Source organism: Hyla sarda, chromosome 4, assembly GCF_029499605.1.
Source record: "Hyla sarda isolate aHylSar1 chromosome 4, aHylSar1.hap1, whole genome shotgun sequence".
Lineage (NCBI taxonomy): Eukaryota > Metazoa > Chordata > Amphibia > Anura > Hylidae > Hyla > Hyla sarda.
The window spans coordinates 239,062,984-239,079,149 of NC_079192.1; the positions used below are offsets into that span (position 1 = coordinate 239,062,984).

General features: G+C 42.3%; 1 protein-coding gene across 7 annotated transcripts in view; it reads left to right on the forward strand.

Moving 5' to 3' along the window:
- CADPS2 (calcium dependent secretion activator 2) overlaps window positions 1-16,166 on the forward strand; it is a 707,505-nt gene that overhangs the window by 351,502 nt on the left and 339,837 nt on the right. For all 7 annotated transcript variants that reach the window (XM_056573788.1, XM_056573791.1, XM_056573793.1 and 4 more), the window contains exon 15: window positions 4,637-4,700. In XM_056573788.1, coding sequence (XP_056429763.1) covers window positions 4,637-4,700 — 64 coding nt within the window. The remainder of the gene's footprint in view (window positions 1-4,636; window positions 4,701-16,166) is intronic.

Consider the following 16,166-nt stretch of genomic DNA (forward strand, 5'->3'; position numbering starts at 1 on the left):
AAGTGAAAAAAATAAGTGAATAAAGATCATTTAACTCCTCCCCTATTAAAAGTTTGAATCACCCCCCTTTTCCAATAAAAAAAAACTGTGTAAATAAAAATAAACATATATGGTATCACCGCGTGCGGAAATGTCCGAATTATAAAAATATACCATTAATTAAACCGCTCGGTCAATGGTGGCGTGCGTGCCAAAAAATTCCAAAGTCCAAAATAGTGCATTTTTGGTCACGATCAATAAGTCCTATCAATGCAAAAATGGTACCATTAAAAACTTCAGATCACGGTGCAAAATAATGAGCCCTCATACCGCCCCATACACGGAAAAATAAAAAAGTTATAGGGGTCAGAAGATGACAATTTTAAACTTATTAATTTTCCTGCATGTAGTTATGATTTTTTCCAGAAGTCCGACAAAATCAAACCTATATAAGTAGGGTATCATTTTAATCGTATGGACCTACAGAATACATATCAGGTGTCATTTTTACTGAAAAATGTACTACGTAGAAACGGAAGCCCCCAAAAGTTACAAAACAGCGTTTTTTTTTTCAATTTTGTCGCACAATGATTTTTTTTCCCGCTTGACCGTAGATTTTTGGGCAAAATGACTGACGTCATTACAAAGTAGAATTGGTGGCGCAAAAAATAAGCCATAATATGGATTTTTAGGTGCAAATTTGAAAGAGTTATGATTTTTTAAAGGCAAGGAGCAAAAAACGAAAATGCAAAATACATTTTTTCTGGGACCGTCCCTTCTTTCCAGAGTGGGGGATCTCACCTGGAAAGTGTTGGCCTGGGATGATCTGGGCACCTACAGTTCTAGTTCCAGATGTACTCTGGCCTGCTCTTTCCCGGTCGAAAGATAAGGGCCTTAAGGACTTCTTGGAAGTGAAGGAATGTCCCTGTATTGCCAGCGTACTGGGACAGTAAAAAAGAGTTGTACATGGCAACCTAGATCATATAGGCCACAACTTTTTTGTACCATGCCAGAGTTTTCCGCATGGCGTTATATGGCTTGAGGACTCGATCAGAGAGATCAACTCCCCCCATATACCGATTGTACGCCACAATTTCGCGCCACCTCACAGGGAAAAGGGTGCTGCCATTACCATAAATTGTGGTCAGCATAAGGACATCCCTCTTGTCCTTATACCTGACCAGCAACAGGTTTTCACTGCTAAGGGGCCTGCTCCTTGCCCTTGGGGATAGGTGTCTGGAGGGGATAGGTAGGGAGACCTCTTTGATTCCAGCCAATGGCACTCCGGTTGCTGGGAGACAAACTGTTGCACAAACAGGTTTGTTTGCCACACCGTTAGTTTGCCAGTCATCACTGAAAAAAAAAACCTGAAAGTCTATTTCAGTGAATCCGACAATGTAAATCTGGATTTCTAAGTCTCCAACAAACTCAGGAATTACGGGCTAATAGTTCTCTAGGGCACTCCAGACAAGTTCACCGGTAGGGGGCACAGGTAAACCTGTCTGGGGTGTCGGACAACTAGTTCGGACACCAGGGTCTCTTGTACTAGTATGGGCACTGGGTCACTTAAATGGGGGTTTGTGGCCTTGCCCAGTTGCATCATCGCCGCCTAAATGATAAGGACGAGGAAGACAACAGGAAGGTGGGGGCTTCCTTTTCCTGACTGGCAGATTCGGTGTTTGAGAGCATCATAGCATATGCCTTCTCCAATGAAAATACCCGGCAGGCAATTTTATTTTTTCTATGTGGGGGTGGGGTGTGTGTGTGCAGATCACAGAACCCTAAAGTAGGGCCTGGGACACAGCTAAAGGTTCTGCGGACCATCGGACACCTACCATGGGGGTAGCTGCCAAATTCTCCTTTTTTTTTATTTTTTTTTCATTACTTCTACCTTTCCTTGCCTTTCCTAAATCTGTCCCTATACTAACAAGTGCCGGATGGGACACACACACTGCACAGTTGGCAAAAGGGGGGTCTTCACCACACAGTCACTGCTCTGCTTGCCAACTTCCTTGTGTGGGCAGGCAGAATGGAGCCACAGGAGATTAACCCTTACACTGCCAGCTGTTATTGGTTGGATGATCCATCCCACCAATAACAGCGCTCTTGAAGGTGGCATCACCGCAACCTCCCACCTAGGTATGGAGGGTGAGGCTGGGTTCACACTACGATTTGTAACTACGGTTCTCTTAAACGGCTGGGAGGAGGGGGGGCAGGGCTTAATTGCGTCGCCCGCACTCAGCCGTATTCGGGAACCGTATTTAATGCATGTCTATGAGCTGACCGGAGTGAACCGCAGCCTCCGGTTGGCTGCTTTTTCAGCCGTATGCGGTTTCCCGACCGCAGGCAAAAACGTGGTCGACCGTGTTTTTGCCTACGGTCGGGAAACCGCATACGGCCGAAAAAGCAGCCGACCGGAGGCTGTGGTTCATTTCAGTCGGCTCATAGACCTGCATTAAATACGGTTCCCGAATACGGCTGAGTGCGGGCGCCGTGATTAAGCCCCGTCCCCCTTCTCCCAGCCGTATATGGGAACCGTAGTTACAAATCGTAGTGTGAACCCAGCCTGATTGGTGTTGTGTATTACACCACCGATCACCCTCCTCTTTCGGGTCATCAGGTTATATATAGTGGGTAGTCATTTAAGGGTTAAACCCTGATTTTTCCCCTAAAGTGGTGACACATTTTCATAGATCTCAAGATATAGTTCTTTCTGCTTTGCTGTACTGGGTCTATTAATCTAATCACTGTAGGGTACTCTGTATTCCCCTACTCTCTGTTTTAGACAGGAGTCTGATAGACAGGACAGGAGTGAGCACAGAGGAGTGCTAATTCCCTTCACTTACTGGACAAAGATGATGCTGCAGCCAGACAAGACCATGTTCTGGAAGATATGGGGGATCCCTAGGGGTCTTTTTATGTGTTTTAGAAAAGTTAATGTTTTGCCCAATATAACGCGGCTGGTATAACCGTAAAAATTCAGCTCAATATTTATTACCTCGATTCTGCAGTTTTATATATTTTTTTAACATTTTTTTTCTATAATATCCCATATATTGCCCTAGTGTGCTGCTCGACAGATTTTGGGGCCCTCTTCTTATTTGTTTTTAAGGCACCACCTTGGGTTTACCAAAGAGTTGAGCTGCCAAAACAGAATTTTTTTTTCGGTTGGGGTCACAGTGGTCTGATTCCCTCCAGTCACTTATCTATTCTGTGGGTATGCTATAAACTGTAATTTTGGGATAACTTTTTTAAAAGAAACAAAAAACTTTTTATGTTTTCATATTCTGACAGCCATATTTTTTTCTATTCTGTTGACATGAGTTGTGTGAGAGCTTGAAAGCTTGATTTTTGTGTTACTAGCTGTAGTTTTTATTGGTACCATTTTGCAATATGTAAGATGTTTTCATCAGTTTTTTGCAGTTTTTTATGGCATCATGCAATATAAATAATGTTCTTTTTCTTATTATTTTTTAGCTAGAGCAAAGCAAGGCTATGGAGAGCATCTACTATTCTGGTGCACCCAGCTTATCCAAGCTTTAGGCTACGTTTCCACAAAGGTTATTTGGAAAACTGCCACTGCAGTTTTTGAGCCAAAGCCAGAAGTGTATTCAAAAGGAATGGGAAATATAAAGGATAATACTTCTTCCTACTGGATAAACTTCTGACCTTGGCACAAAAACTGCAGTGGCAGTTTAAAAAAAAAAAAAAGCCAGAAAAAACTCCTGTGTGGAATCCTAGCCTTACACAATTTATTTCAGTGGAACTGTGCAACAGTCTACCTTATGTTTTATGGATGCTATGTTTGTTTTTGTTTCTAATCACACCTCCAAAATTGTCTAGTAGAAAACATGCCATGAATACTGTGGCCCTCATTTACCAAGCTAAAATCCACTAGTTTTTCTCCGGTTTTTCCAAGCTATTTTGGTGCATAGTGTCTGAGACACTAGCCTGCCCAAAAAGGGTTTCACAACCAGTCCTATTTACTATTGAATTCACAGAAAAATCCTGTCAATAAATGGCTGGAAAATTCCACCTAGAAATAGCTGGTCAGAAAATGTCCCGACTTGTAAATCTTTGAATCCCCCTAGTAAAGAGAGGAATCCTTCAAGTCAGAAATAACATTTCACACTAGTAAAAACCGAACACTCGTAGTAAATGATGCCCTGTATTTGTAGTTTTCTCATTTGAGTTTTAGCATTTAAAGAGATCCTGTCATCATAAAAATGTGATCTAATCTATCATAATCACATTATGGTGCAGGAAGAGCTGAGCAGATTGATATTTATCTTTGTGGGAAAAAATTCAGTATAACTTTTAATGTATTGGTTGGATTCCCTGCTCTTTCTATTCTAAGGAGTCCAGCGATCTGTGTCACTTGATAATAGGATCACTAACTGGACTCCTAAGCATGAAAACATCAGAGATTTCAGTCAATAAATTACAAGTTATAATTAATCTTTTCCCTCAAAGATATATATTGATCTGTTCAGCTCACCCTGCTCTATGACTTGTAAGATAAGATAGCATTTTCTTGGTGACCTTTTCTCTTTAAAATTTGCAATGTACAATAAAGTTTAGTAGACTTCTTTTTCCATTGTATTGAACAGACTTGTTCCCCTTAAACAGCTTTATGCATACACCTCTTTACTTACAGGTACTGTTTCCCTTTCGGAAGACCTGAAGGAGCTCTGAAGGCCACCTTATCTCTACTAGAACGGGTATATCATGTTAAATTGAACCTTTTGACTAACATTTGCTGTAAAGCCATAAAAGTGTATTAAAGTTAATATAGCTTATTAATATGCTGTTGCTATATGTGATAAGCTGCTTTTGGCATATATGTCCTTATTTTGTGTCTGTTTAGTACTTTGAATGTGCCCAGGCACCTTTAAATGTAAATGACTAATAATTCTAATTTACTAGCTACCCAGCATTGCCCAGTTTTTCCTTCCTAATCCTTGTTGGGGAGGAAAATCAACAAAGGAGGAGCTTTTTGACTTCATATCCCATCCTCATATATTGTTGTCATATCCTGTCCCCATATCTCAACCTCATATCCCATCCTCTTATCTGACCTCCTGTCCCGTCCCCATGTCCCATCCCAAGTCCCGTCCACATGTCCCGTCCACATGTCCCGTCCACATGTCCCGTCCACATGTCCCGTCCACATGTCCCGTCCCCATGTCCCGTCCCCATGTCCCGTCCCCATGTCCCGTCCCCATGTCCCGTCCCCATGTCCCGCCCCCATGTCCCGCCCCCATGTCCCGCCCCCATGTCCCGCCCCCATGTCCCGCCCCCATGTCCCGCCCCCATGTCCCGCCCCCATGTCCCGCCCCCATGTCCCGCCCCCATGTCCCGCCCCCATGTCCCGCCCCCATGTCCCGCCCCCATGTCCCGCCCCCATGTCCCGCCCCCCATGTCCCGCCCCCATGCCCCGCCCCCATGCCCCGCCCCCATGCCCCGCCCCCATGCCCCGCCCCCATGTCCCGCCCCCATGTCCCGCCCCCATGTCCCGCCCCCATGTCCCGCCCCCATGTCCCGCCCCCATGTCCCGCCCCCATGTCCCGCCCCCATGTCCCGCCCCCATGTCCCGCCCCCATGTCCCGCCCCCATGTCCCGTCCCCATGTCCCGTCCCCATATCCTGTCCTCAGGTGAGAGTGATTTGTGATGAAGATATTGTAAGCTGAAGATAGAAGAGGAAGTGGCTTTGTGGGACTGGGCGTGATTTGCAAGCCAGACCGATGCACAAAAAGGGTAGAGAATAAAAGTGGCAGTGCTTACAGTGGGCATGTCTTTATGAGATGGGGTGTGGCTTGCAAGCCAGAGTGACACATTCACCAGGAGATGTAGAGCAGAGCTTGTGGAGTAAGGTACTGGAAGTCCCATATACTTGCATGGGGCTTGAAACAAAAACCCATCTTTTATATAAGGGTGTAGGTAAGGGTTAATTTAACTATCATATATTTTTATTTGACATGTAAGTAATATGTGTATCAGGTATTATTGAAATATCTCCAGCCGTACGGAAGTTATTTGGGAACATACATTTCCCATAGATTTGCATTGGACTTTAAACAAAAACCCTGACTCTCACAAATGGGGGTATTTAAGGGTTAAATTAACTATCCTGTATTTTAAGTGGACTTATAAGTAAGATGTGACCAAGTATTATTGAAATATCTCCAGCTGTTTGGAAGTTATGTAGTAACATATATTTCCGAAAGACTTGCATGGGACTTTAAACAAAAACCCTGACCTTGGCAAAAGGGGCTGAGTAAGGGTTAAATTACCTATCCTATGTTTGTTGTTGACATATTAGTAACATGTGTGCCACATTTCATGTTAATATCTTTAGCCATTTGGACGTGATGCTGGAACATACACACACACATACACTCATTCACACATTGATTTTTATATATGTAGATAAACATAATTAGATTTTTATTGTTAACCAGCTACTCTGACGAGGGTACAAAGACACACAAGGGATAATTACAATAGAAAAGCTTCCATTATAAGATTGAGTAGCAGCTAGCCTGTGAAAATGCCAATTGTATTAGAGATTGGAAGAAAACCAGAGATTCACTTCTATTTCTTTTGTCCTGCTTAAAATTATTCAGTTCTCACTTTTTCATCAGTATTTCATAAATTATGTGTATTTGACATACTGATGATTGCATTAACCCCTTAAGGACCCACTTTATGTTAGTGGTAAAATTTTGTCGATACTTGTTTAATTTCTTGGTGAAAAATTCCAAAATTTGATGAAAAAATTTAAAATTTTGCATTTTTTTTTTACTTTGGAGCTCTCTGCTTATAAGGAAAATGGATATTCCAAATAAATTATACATTGATCCACATACACAATATGTCTACTTTATGTTTGCATCATAAAGTTGACATGTTTTTACTTTTGGAAAACATCAGAGGGCTTCAAAGTTCAGCAGCAATTTTCCAATTTTTCACAAAATTTTCAAAATCAGAATTTTTCAGGGACCAGTTCAGTTTTGAAGTGGATTTGAAGGGCCTTCATATTAGAAATGCCCCACAAATGACCCAATTATAAAAACTTCAACCCTCAAAGTATCAAAAATGACATTCAGTAAGTGTGTTAACCCTTTAGGTGTTTCACAGGAATAGCAGCAACACTCGCATCTTCTTTTAGACCCAGTTGTTGAATTTTTACAAGTGGTTATAGGAGAAAAAGCCCCCCAAAAGTTGTAACCCAATTTCTCTCGAGTAAGGAAATACCTCATATGTGTATGTCAAGTGTTCGGCGGGCGCAGTAGAGGGCTCAGAAGGGAAGGAGCAACAATGGGATTTTGGAGAGTGTATTTTGCTGAAATGGTTTTTGGGGCATGTCACATTTAGAAAGCCCCTATGGTGCCAGAACAGCAGAAAACCCCACATGGCATTCCATTTTGGAAACTACACCCCTCAAGGCACGTAACAAGGGGTCCAGTGAGCCTTAACTACCCACAGGTGTTTGACGATTTTTTTGTTAAAGTTGGTTTGTAAATGAAAAAAAAAGTTTTTTACTAAAATGCTGTTTTTTCCCTAAATTTTAAATTTTTACAAGGGGAAATAGGAGAAAATGACCCCCAAAATGTGTAACCCCATTTCTTCTGAGTATGGAAATACCCCATGTGTGGACGTCAAGTGCTCTGCTGTTGAACTACAATGCTCAGAAGAGGAGGAGCGCCATTGAGCTTTTGGAAAGATAATTTTTTTGTAATGGTAGTCAGGGGCCATGTGCGTTTACAAAGCCCCCCCGTGGTGCCAGAACAGTGGACCCCCCACATGTGACCATGTGGGGGGGGGGGGGGTCCCAGCATGCCTGGACAGTCAGTGGCTGTCCAGAAATGCTGGGAGTTGTTGTTTTGCAACAGCTGGAGGCTTCGTTTTGGAAACTCTGTAGTACAATACATTTTTCATTTTTATTGGGGGGGACAGTGTAAGGGGGTGTATATGTTGTGTTTTACCCTTTATTTTGTGTTAGTGTAGTGTAGTGTTTTTAGGGTACATTCGCACTGGCGTGTTATGGTGAGTTTCCCGCTAGGAGTTTGTGCTGCCGGGAAAAATTGGCCGCAGCCCAAACTTGAAGCAGGAAATTTATTGTAAACCTGCCTGTGTGAATGTACCCTGTACATTCACATGGGGGGGAAAACCTCCAGCTGTTTCAAAACTACAACTCCCAGCATGCACTGAAAGACCGTGCATGCTGGGAGTTGTACTTTTGCAACAGCTGGAGGCACACTGGTTGGAAAACCTTCACTTAGGTTCTGTTACCTAACTCAGTATTTTCCAAGCAGTGTGCCTCCAGCTGTTGCAAAACTACAACTCTCAGCATGTACTGATCACTGAAGGGCATGCTGGGAGATTTAGTTATGGAACAGCTGGAGGTACGCAACTACAACTCCCAGCATGCCAAGACAGCTGTTTGCCGTCTGGGCATGCTGGGATTTGCAGTTTTGCAGCATCTGGAGGGCTTCAGTTTCTAGACCAGTGCACAGTGATCTACAAACTGTGGACCTCCAGATGTTGCAAAACTACAAATCCCAGCATGCCCAGACAGCAAACAGCTATGTGGGCATGCTAGCAGTTGTAGTTTTGCAAGATCTGGAGGGATATAGTTTAGAGACCATTGTATAGTGGTCTCAAACTGTAGCCCTCCAGCTGTTGCAAAACTACATATTCCTGCATGCCCAAACAGCTGTCCGGGCATGCTGGGAGTTGTAGTTTTGCAACATCTGGAGGGCTACTGTGTAGAGAGCACTTTATAGTGGTCTCAGACTGTAGCCCTCAAGATCAACTTACCGGCTTCCGTAGGATCCCGGGAGACGTCCTCTTCTGCCGCACGACATCACCGTACGCCGATCACCGTTGCCGGCAGCCTCCGGACGGGAAAGTGATCTTCGTCATTCGGTCTCCTTCGTTTCCCCGTTCTCCTCGGCCTATTGTGGGTGGGCAGGACTTGGAAAACGAAAGTTAACCCCCCGCCCCTGATCTCCTATTGGTGGTCGCGTCTAGACCACCAATAGCCGGCCTCACTCCTATCCATTCAGGGGGATCGTAGTTGTCTTAGACAACCGCGATCCCCCTTATATTCCGGGTCACTATAGACCCGGAATAGGCGCAAATCGCAAGTGTGAATTCACTTGGGATTTGCGCCGATCGCCGACATGGGGGGTTTGCCCCCTGGGCTTTTGCGCGGGGTGCCTGCTGAGAGATAACAGCAGTCAACACGGTCTGGTCCCACGGGTGTATGGATACGTCCTAGGTCCTTAAGTACCAGAAAGCCAGGGCGTATCCATATGCCCTAGGTCCTTAAGGGGTTAAAGGGGTACTTTTTTTTTTCATCAACTGGTGCCAGAAAGTTAAACAGATTTGTAAATTAATAGAAAAAAGTTGCCCGGACCTTCTAAGTGAGTAAATAATGGTATGGATATTAAATGAGAAAATATTAAATGAATGATTGTCTGGATCGTGCTTCAATGATAATAGTATAAACAATTTATTAAAATAGGATAAATAGACTGTAGTTAGTTACTTCTCACAGGGCCCATGTGAGAAGAACATGTACAATAAAAACAACCTTTAGGTAATAATGTACATGAAAATGTGAAATGACAATAATACCAAAAATTAAAATAATGTTAATGGCATAATAATATCACTGGCATATAGTGAGTGCAGCTGGTATTTAACCGCTGATATCTAGGCACCCACTGCGCAATATGTAAAATGTGGCTGAGGGTGCCTGTATATTCGTTTCCCTCTTTTCCTTCTTTAGAATATAATATATCCTTATAATAGTTCAACAATTTATGACAGTTTCAAATGAGTGTTACCGATCCTTTAGGCAGCAGCCTGGGTAAGAGGCGCTGTTTTCACAGTGTGTAGATGGTGCCGGTACACTGCGTCCTCTGTGCAACGTTCCAGATGGTATTGGTAGAGTCCAGTAAGGCCCTGGTGAGAGCGGAGGCGATTGGCGCTGGCGGGCGCCGGTGATCGCAGATCGCCGGGAGGACGTTGGCAGGCGCTAGAGATGCTAAGTCCTCACCGCTAGCTAGATGGAATCAGGGCCATACACTGGATACGAGGAGCTCACCTCGTGTTGTCGGCGTGTGACGTCAGCTGCTGCTGGAGCCGGGTTCGTTGCACTAGAGGTAGTTGGCAATAGTGGACAGGACTGATGTCGGACTAGATGTCCTGATGGTCTTAGTGGTTTGAAGGCGATAAACCAGCCTGGACTCTACCAATACCATCTGGAACGTTGCACAGAGGACGCAGTGTACCGGCACCATCTACACACTGTGAAAACAGCGCCTCTTACCCAGGCTGCTACCTAAAGGATCGGTAACACTCATTTGAAACTGTCATAAATTGTTGAACTATTATAAGGATATATTATATTCTAAAGAAGGAAAAGAGGGAAACGAATATACAGGCACCCTCAGCCACATTTTACATATTGCGCAGTGGGTGCCTAGATATCAGCGGTTAAATACCAGCTGCACTCACTATATGCCAGTGATATTATTATGCCATTAACATTATTTTAATTTTTGGTATTATTGTCATTTCACATTTTCATGGACATTATTACCTAAAGGTTGTTTTTATTGTATATGTTCTTCTCACATGGGCCCTGTGAGAAGTAACTAACTACAGTCTATTTATCCTATTTTAATAAATTGTTTATATTATTATCATTGAAGCACGATCCAGACAATCATTCATTTAATATTTTCTCATTTAATATCCACACCATTATTTACTCACTTAGAAGGTCCGGGCAACTTTTTTCTATTGGCTTGTCTTTTTGTGCAATTAGGGTATAGTTGCATGCCCTAGCTTGACCTCAGTGTGTACTATTATTGTGAGCTGCACATACACCCCTTTTTTTTCAGATTTGTAAATTACTTCTATTAAAAAAATAATCTTAATCCTTCCAGTACTTATTAGCTGCTGAATACTACAGAGGAAATTCTTTTCTTTTTGTAAAACAGAGTGCTCTGCTGACCACATGACCACAGTGCTCTCTACTGACACCTCTGTCCATTTTAAGAACTGTCCAGAGTAGGAGAAAATCCCCATAGCAAACATATGGTGCTCTGGACAGTTCCTAAAATGGACAGAGATGTCAGCAGAGAGCACTGTGGTCATGATGTCAGCAGAGAACACTGTGTTCCAAAAAGAAAATAATTTTCTCTGTAGTATTCAGCAGCTAATAAGTACTGGAAGGATTAATATTTTTTTAATAGAATCTACAAATAGTCTATAGTAATCTACAAATCTGTTTAACTTTCTGGCACCAGTTGATTTAAAAAAAAAAAAATGTTTTCCACTGGAGTACCTCTTTAAAGTGGTATTCTGGGGAAGTTAAGAAAAATAAAAAGCCCCAAAGCCCCCACAACACCTGTTCTTTGTCCACTGTAGGTATCCATGGTTTTTGCAGTTCCTTTGGCCCCTGTTGTCTCCTAAATACTTTTTTTCCCCCTTGTTTGCAGCACAGACTACAACTCCCAGAAGTCAGTGCAGCTCTGTGTAATGGCGACCAGCCAATTGCTTTCATTATCTGTGTGCATGTTCACACTGCAACACACACACTGTACATGTCTTTTCATCCTTCCTCCAGCAATAAATCATGCTTTGAATGGCAGCAGTTAGCAATAAGATCTACAGAAATTTTCACTCAGCTTCTCTTACAGCACACAGAGAGGAGAGTGGAGGGGGAGGGGAGCTGTGGCTATGAGGCCAGGAATCACATGGTACTTGTCTCTGAGTATACCCCTCACTGACCTAACCCCCACCTTCCTGTCAAGACACAGTAGTTGACTGGATGACATTTTCCTCACACTTCCTGCATGTGACAGCTGAAAACTGCTGTATATAGCTAATGAATGATATTTAGACAAATACATAGGTCGGTGAGAGGGAAAGGATGGGCTATGAGTTTAGTTCCCTGGAGTACCCCTCTAAAGGGGTACTCTGCTGCTCAGCGTTTGGAACAAACAGTTTCGAACAAGTGAGCCGGCGCCGGGAGCTCGTGACTTCATAGCCACACCCCTTCATGACGTCACACCCGCCCCCTCAATGCAAGTCTATGGGAGGGGGCATGATGGCTGTCACGCTCCCTCCCATAGACTTTCATTGAGGAGGTGGGGCTATGAAGGCATGAGCTCCCGACTCCAGCATTCAGAACAGTTTGTTCCAAACTCTGAGCAGCGGAGTACCCCTTTAAGCTTACAATGGCATATCAGATCTATAATAGCATAAATTAATATATTGATAAATTGTGTTTCCTCGGAATTGCAAAAACAATGCAAAATACAAGCAAAACTTGTTCTACTCAGTTTACCTTATTGGGGTGGACTTAAAAAGAGAACTAGAATTCTCATGGCTGAAAAGATGGGTCCTCAAAATGAAGCTTTAAAAATAAAGGTATTGGGGGGGATGTTTTGCACCCTGAAGGTACGTCTGCTCTTTTTTCACATTGTAAGTGAAATTATTATGAGTATAATTAATCCAGTGTAGCCAGTCAAGCTTGGCATTAGAGTCAAAAAAGGTACTAATTGTAATTGTTACTGAAATTGTTTAGTTGGGATTTGTATCACTTATGTTTTAGGAACCTAAAATAATGCAGGCACAATAAAAACTAAACATTGATGCAGTAAAAGTATAGACAGTGAAGCCTTTACAAAGTAACATATTTGTTGTCGGTGAAAACACAAATGTTGCTGTGCTGAATTTTAAGTTTACTTTTATCATGTTTAGACAGTGTATTTTATCTTAATTAAGTTAAGGACCCTTTAAAAATGATAAACCACCATGTATTTTTGTTCTCCAATATTTCTGTTATTTAAAGCTGGAGCTCCCTAATAGCTGATGAAGCAGTACCAATACATATTTAAAAAAAACATTGGGGTACATCTATCAAAACCTGTCCAGAGGAAAGGTTGCTGAGTTGCCCATAGCAACCAATCAGATCGCTACTTTCATTTTTCAGAGGCTTTTTCAAAAATGAAAGAAGCGATTGGTTGCTATAGGCAACTCAGCTACTTCTCCTCTGGACAGGTTTTGATAAATCTCCCCCATTGAGTGGAAGATTTATTAAAGGGGTACTCCGGTGAAAACCTTTTTTCTTTTAAATCAACTGGTGGCAGAAAGTTAAACATATTTGTAAATTACTTCTATTAAAAAATCTTAATCCTTCCAGTACTTATTAGCTGCTGAATGCTATAGAGGAAATTCCTTTCTTTTTGGAACACTGATGACATCACGAGCACAGTGCTCTCTGCTGACATCTCTGTCCATTTTAGCAACCATGCATAGCAGGTGTATGCTAAGGGCAGCATGGTGGCTCAGTGGTTAGCACTGCTGCCTTGCAGTGCTGGGGACTTGCAGTGCTGAGGACAGCAATAAATAAAGTGTTATTATTATTATAATAACGTCAGCAGAGAGAGCTGTGCTCGTGATGTCATCAGAGAGCATTCCAAAAAGAAAATAATTTCCTCTGTAGTATTCAGCAGATAATAAGTACAGGAAGGATTAAGATTTGTTAATAGAAGTAATCTACAAATATGTTTAAATTTCTGCCACCAGTTGATTTAAAAGAAAAAAGGTTTTCACCGGAGTACCCCTTTAATGCATGTGCAGAGGAACAACTGCCTAAAGCAACCAATCAGATTTTAAAGCCTTTTTTTAAATTAAAGATGGAATCTGATTGGTTGCTATGGGCAAATGCTCCACTATATCTCTGATAAATCTTCCCCTATAAATGACGACTCTTTTGGCATCTGTTTGGTGGTGCACTTTATTTACGTTATGGATTTTTGTTAAAGGAGATGTCCGGTACGGACTATTCTTTTTCCATCCGGCCCGGGCTGCAAAAAAAAGAGAAAACAAACTTTCACTTAACCTTCCTACATTCACACAGAGCTCCGCAACAGCTGGTTGGTCAGCCGGGCTGTTTACTTACTACTTCCTTAGCCCAGGATGTCACATGGCGCTTCAGCCTATCACAGGCCGAGGGGGGACATAGCTGCGGCCTATGATAGGCTGAAGCGCCGTGTGATGTCCCGGGCTAAGGGAAGTAGGAAGCAGACAGCCCGGCTGACCGATCAGCTGTTTGTTTTCTCTTTTTTTGCAGCCCGGGCAGAATGGAATAAGAATAGTCCGTACCGGACATCTCCTTTAATGTATACCCTAGGAGCTTACCCTGTTCATATGGTAAATGGCCACTAACATAGTGTGAAAGTGACCAACATCATCTAATTAATCACACACAATTACTTGACCAACACATTTGGTGCCGATATCAATTCCAATCTTATGAGATCAAGAAAGCCTTTCCTGATCTCAGAGGGCTAAATTCATTCCGGTCCTCAGCTTGGGGTTTTCGGAGAATTATGTAGATTGTATTATAACTGAGGTAAGCAAGCTAACTAGTTTGACTGACCTAACCCTGTACAGATACATTCATTCATATATACCTCTGTGATCTACATGCAATAGGAAACACAATACTTAAAAAATAAAAATAAAAAAAAAACACTACAAGTTCAAAGTGAAAGGACAATTCTAAATATGGTTATCAACACAAAGGACGTTTTTTATTTTAAGATACTATGTCTTGATAATGAATATGTTGTCCTTTAAACTAAATATTCAGTAATTCTGAGCGGCAATTACAATGTATGAGTACACTACTAGATATACATTACCTTATTAAATTAACAGCTTTTATATGAGCAAATGCAAATATAAGATTAACAATTAATTTTTTAAACAATTATTTATGTTCTAATGAAAAATCTTAAATAAAAAAAAAAAAAAGAACATTACATTTTAAATGATTTTCTGGCTGTATAAATATATGTGCCAATAACAGCCATAACAATAAAACCACTGACAGTGACACTGAAGTGAATTACATAGCACCTTTCAAGTAGTAGAATATATTAAGCAACAAGTGAGAAATCAGTGCTTAAAGGGGTACCCCGCCCCTGGACATCTTATCCCCTATCCAAAGGATTGGGTATAAGATATCTAAGTGCAGGGATCCCACCGCTGGGACCCCCGCAATCTCCCTGCAGCACCCGGCGTTCGTTTAGAAAGCCGGCTGCAGCATCTGAGGCTTGTGATGTCACAGCACTCCCCCTCGTGATGTCATGGCCATGCCCCCTTAATGCAAGTCTATTGGAAGGGGCATTGAGAGGGAGGGCGTGACATCACAAAGAGGGCATGTTCATGACGTCAGCGCTGCATCGCTAGTCATCAGGCACGGAGAAAACTTTGCTCCGTGCTTCGGATGACTGCAGTGCCGCAGGAGAGATAGTGGGGGGTCCCAGTGGCAGGACCCCCGCAATCAGACATCTTATCAACTATCCTCTAAAAAAAAGTTAAAGGGGTACTCCTGTGAAAACCTTTTTTCTTTTAAATCAACTGGCTCCGGAAAGTTAAACAGATTTTAACATTACTTTTATTAAAAAATCTTAATCCTTCCTGTACTTATTAGCTGCTGAATACTACAGAGGAAATTCTTTTCTTTTTGGAATGCTCTCTGATGACATCATGAGCACAATGCCCTATGCCCTCTGCTGTTGTTATTATAATAATAATAAGAAGTCTTTATTTATTTATTCATTGTTGTCCTTAGTGGGATTTGAACCCAGCACTGCAAGGCAGCAGTGCTAACCACTAAGCCACCATGCTGCCCTTAGCATACATCTGCTATGCATGGTTGCTAAAATGGACAGAGAAGTCAGCAGAGAGCACTGTGCTTGTGATGTCATCAGTGTTCCAAGAAGAAAGGAATTTCCTCTGTAGCATTCAGCAGCTAATAAGTACTGGAAGGATTAAGCTTTTTTAATAGAAGTAATTTACAAATATGTTTAACTTTCTGGCACCAGTTGATTTAAAAGAAAAAAGGTTTTCACCGGAGTACCCCTTTAAAGAAAGACATCACGATACTCCGGCCCATGTATCACCCGTCATCAGCCATGGAGCGTTCTTCGCTCCATGCAGCTGGTAAACAGGGGTGCTGCAGGAGAGATTGCAGGGATCCCCAGAGGCGGGACCACCGCGATCAGACATCTTATCCCCTATACTTATGATGAGCGACGTTACAGTGATTCAATTTCAATTGAATTTCCAGCCCACCGGAGCACCTGAA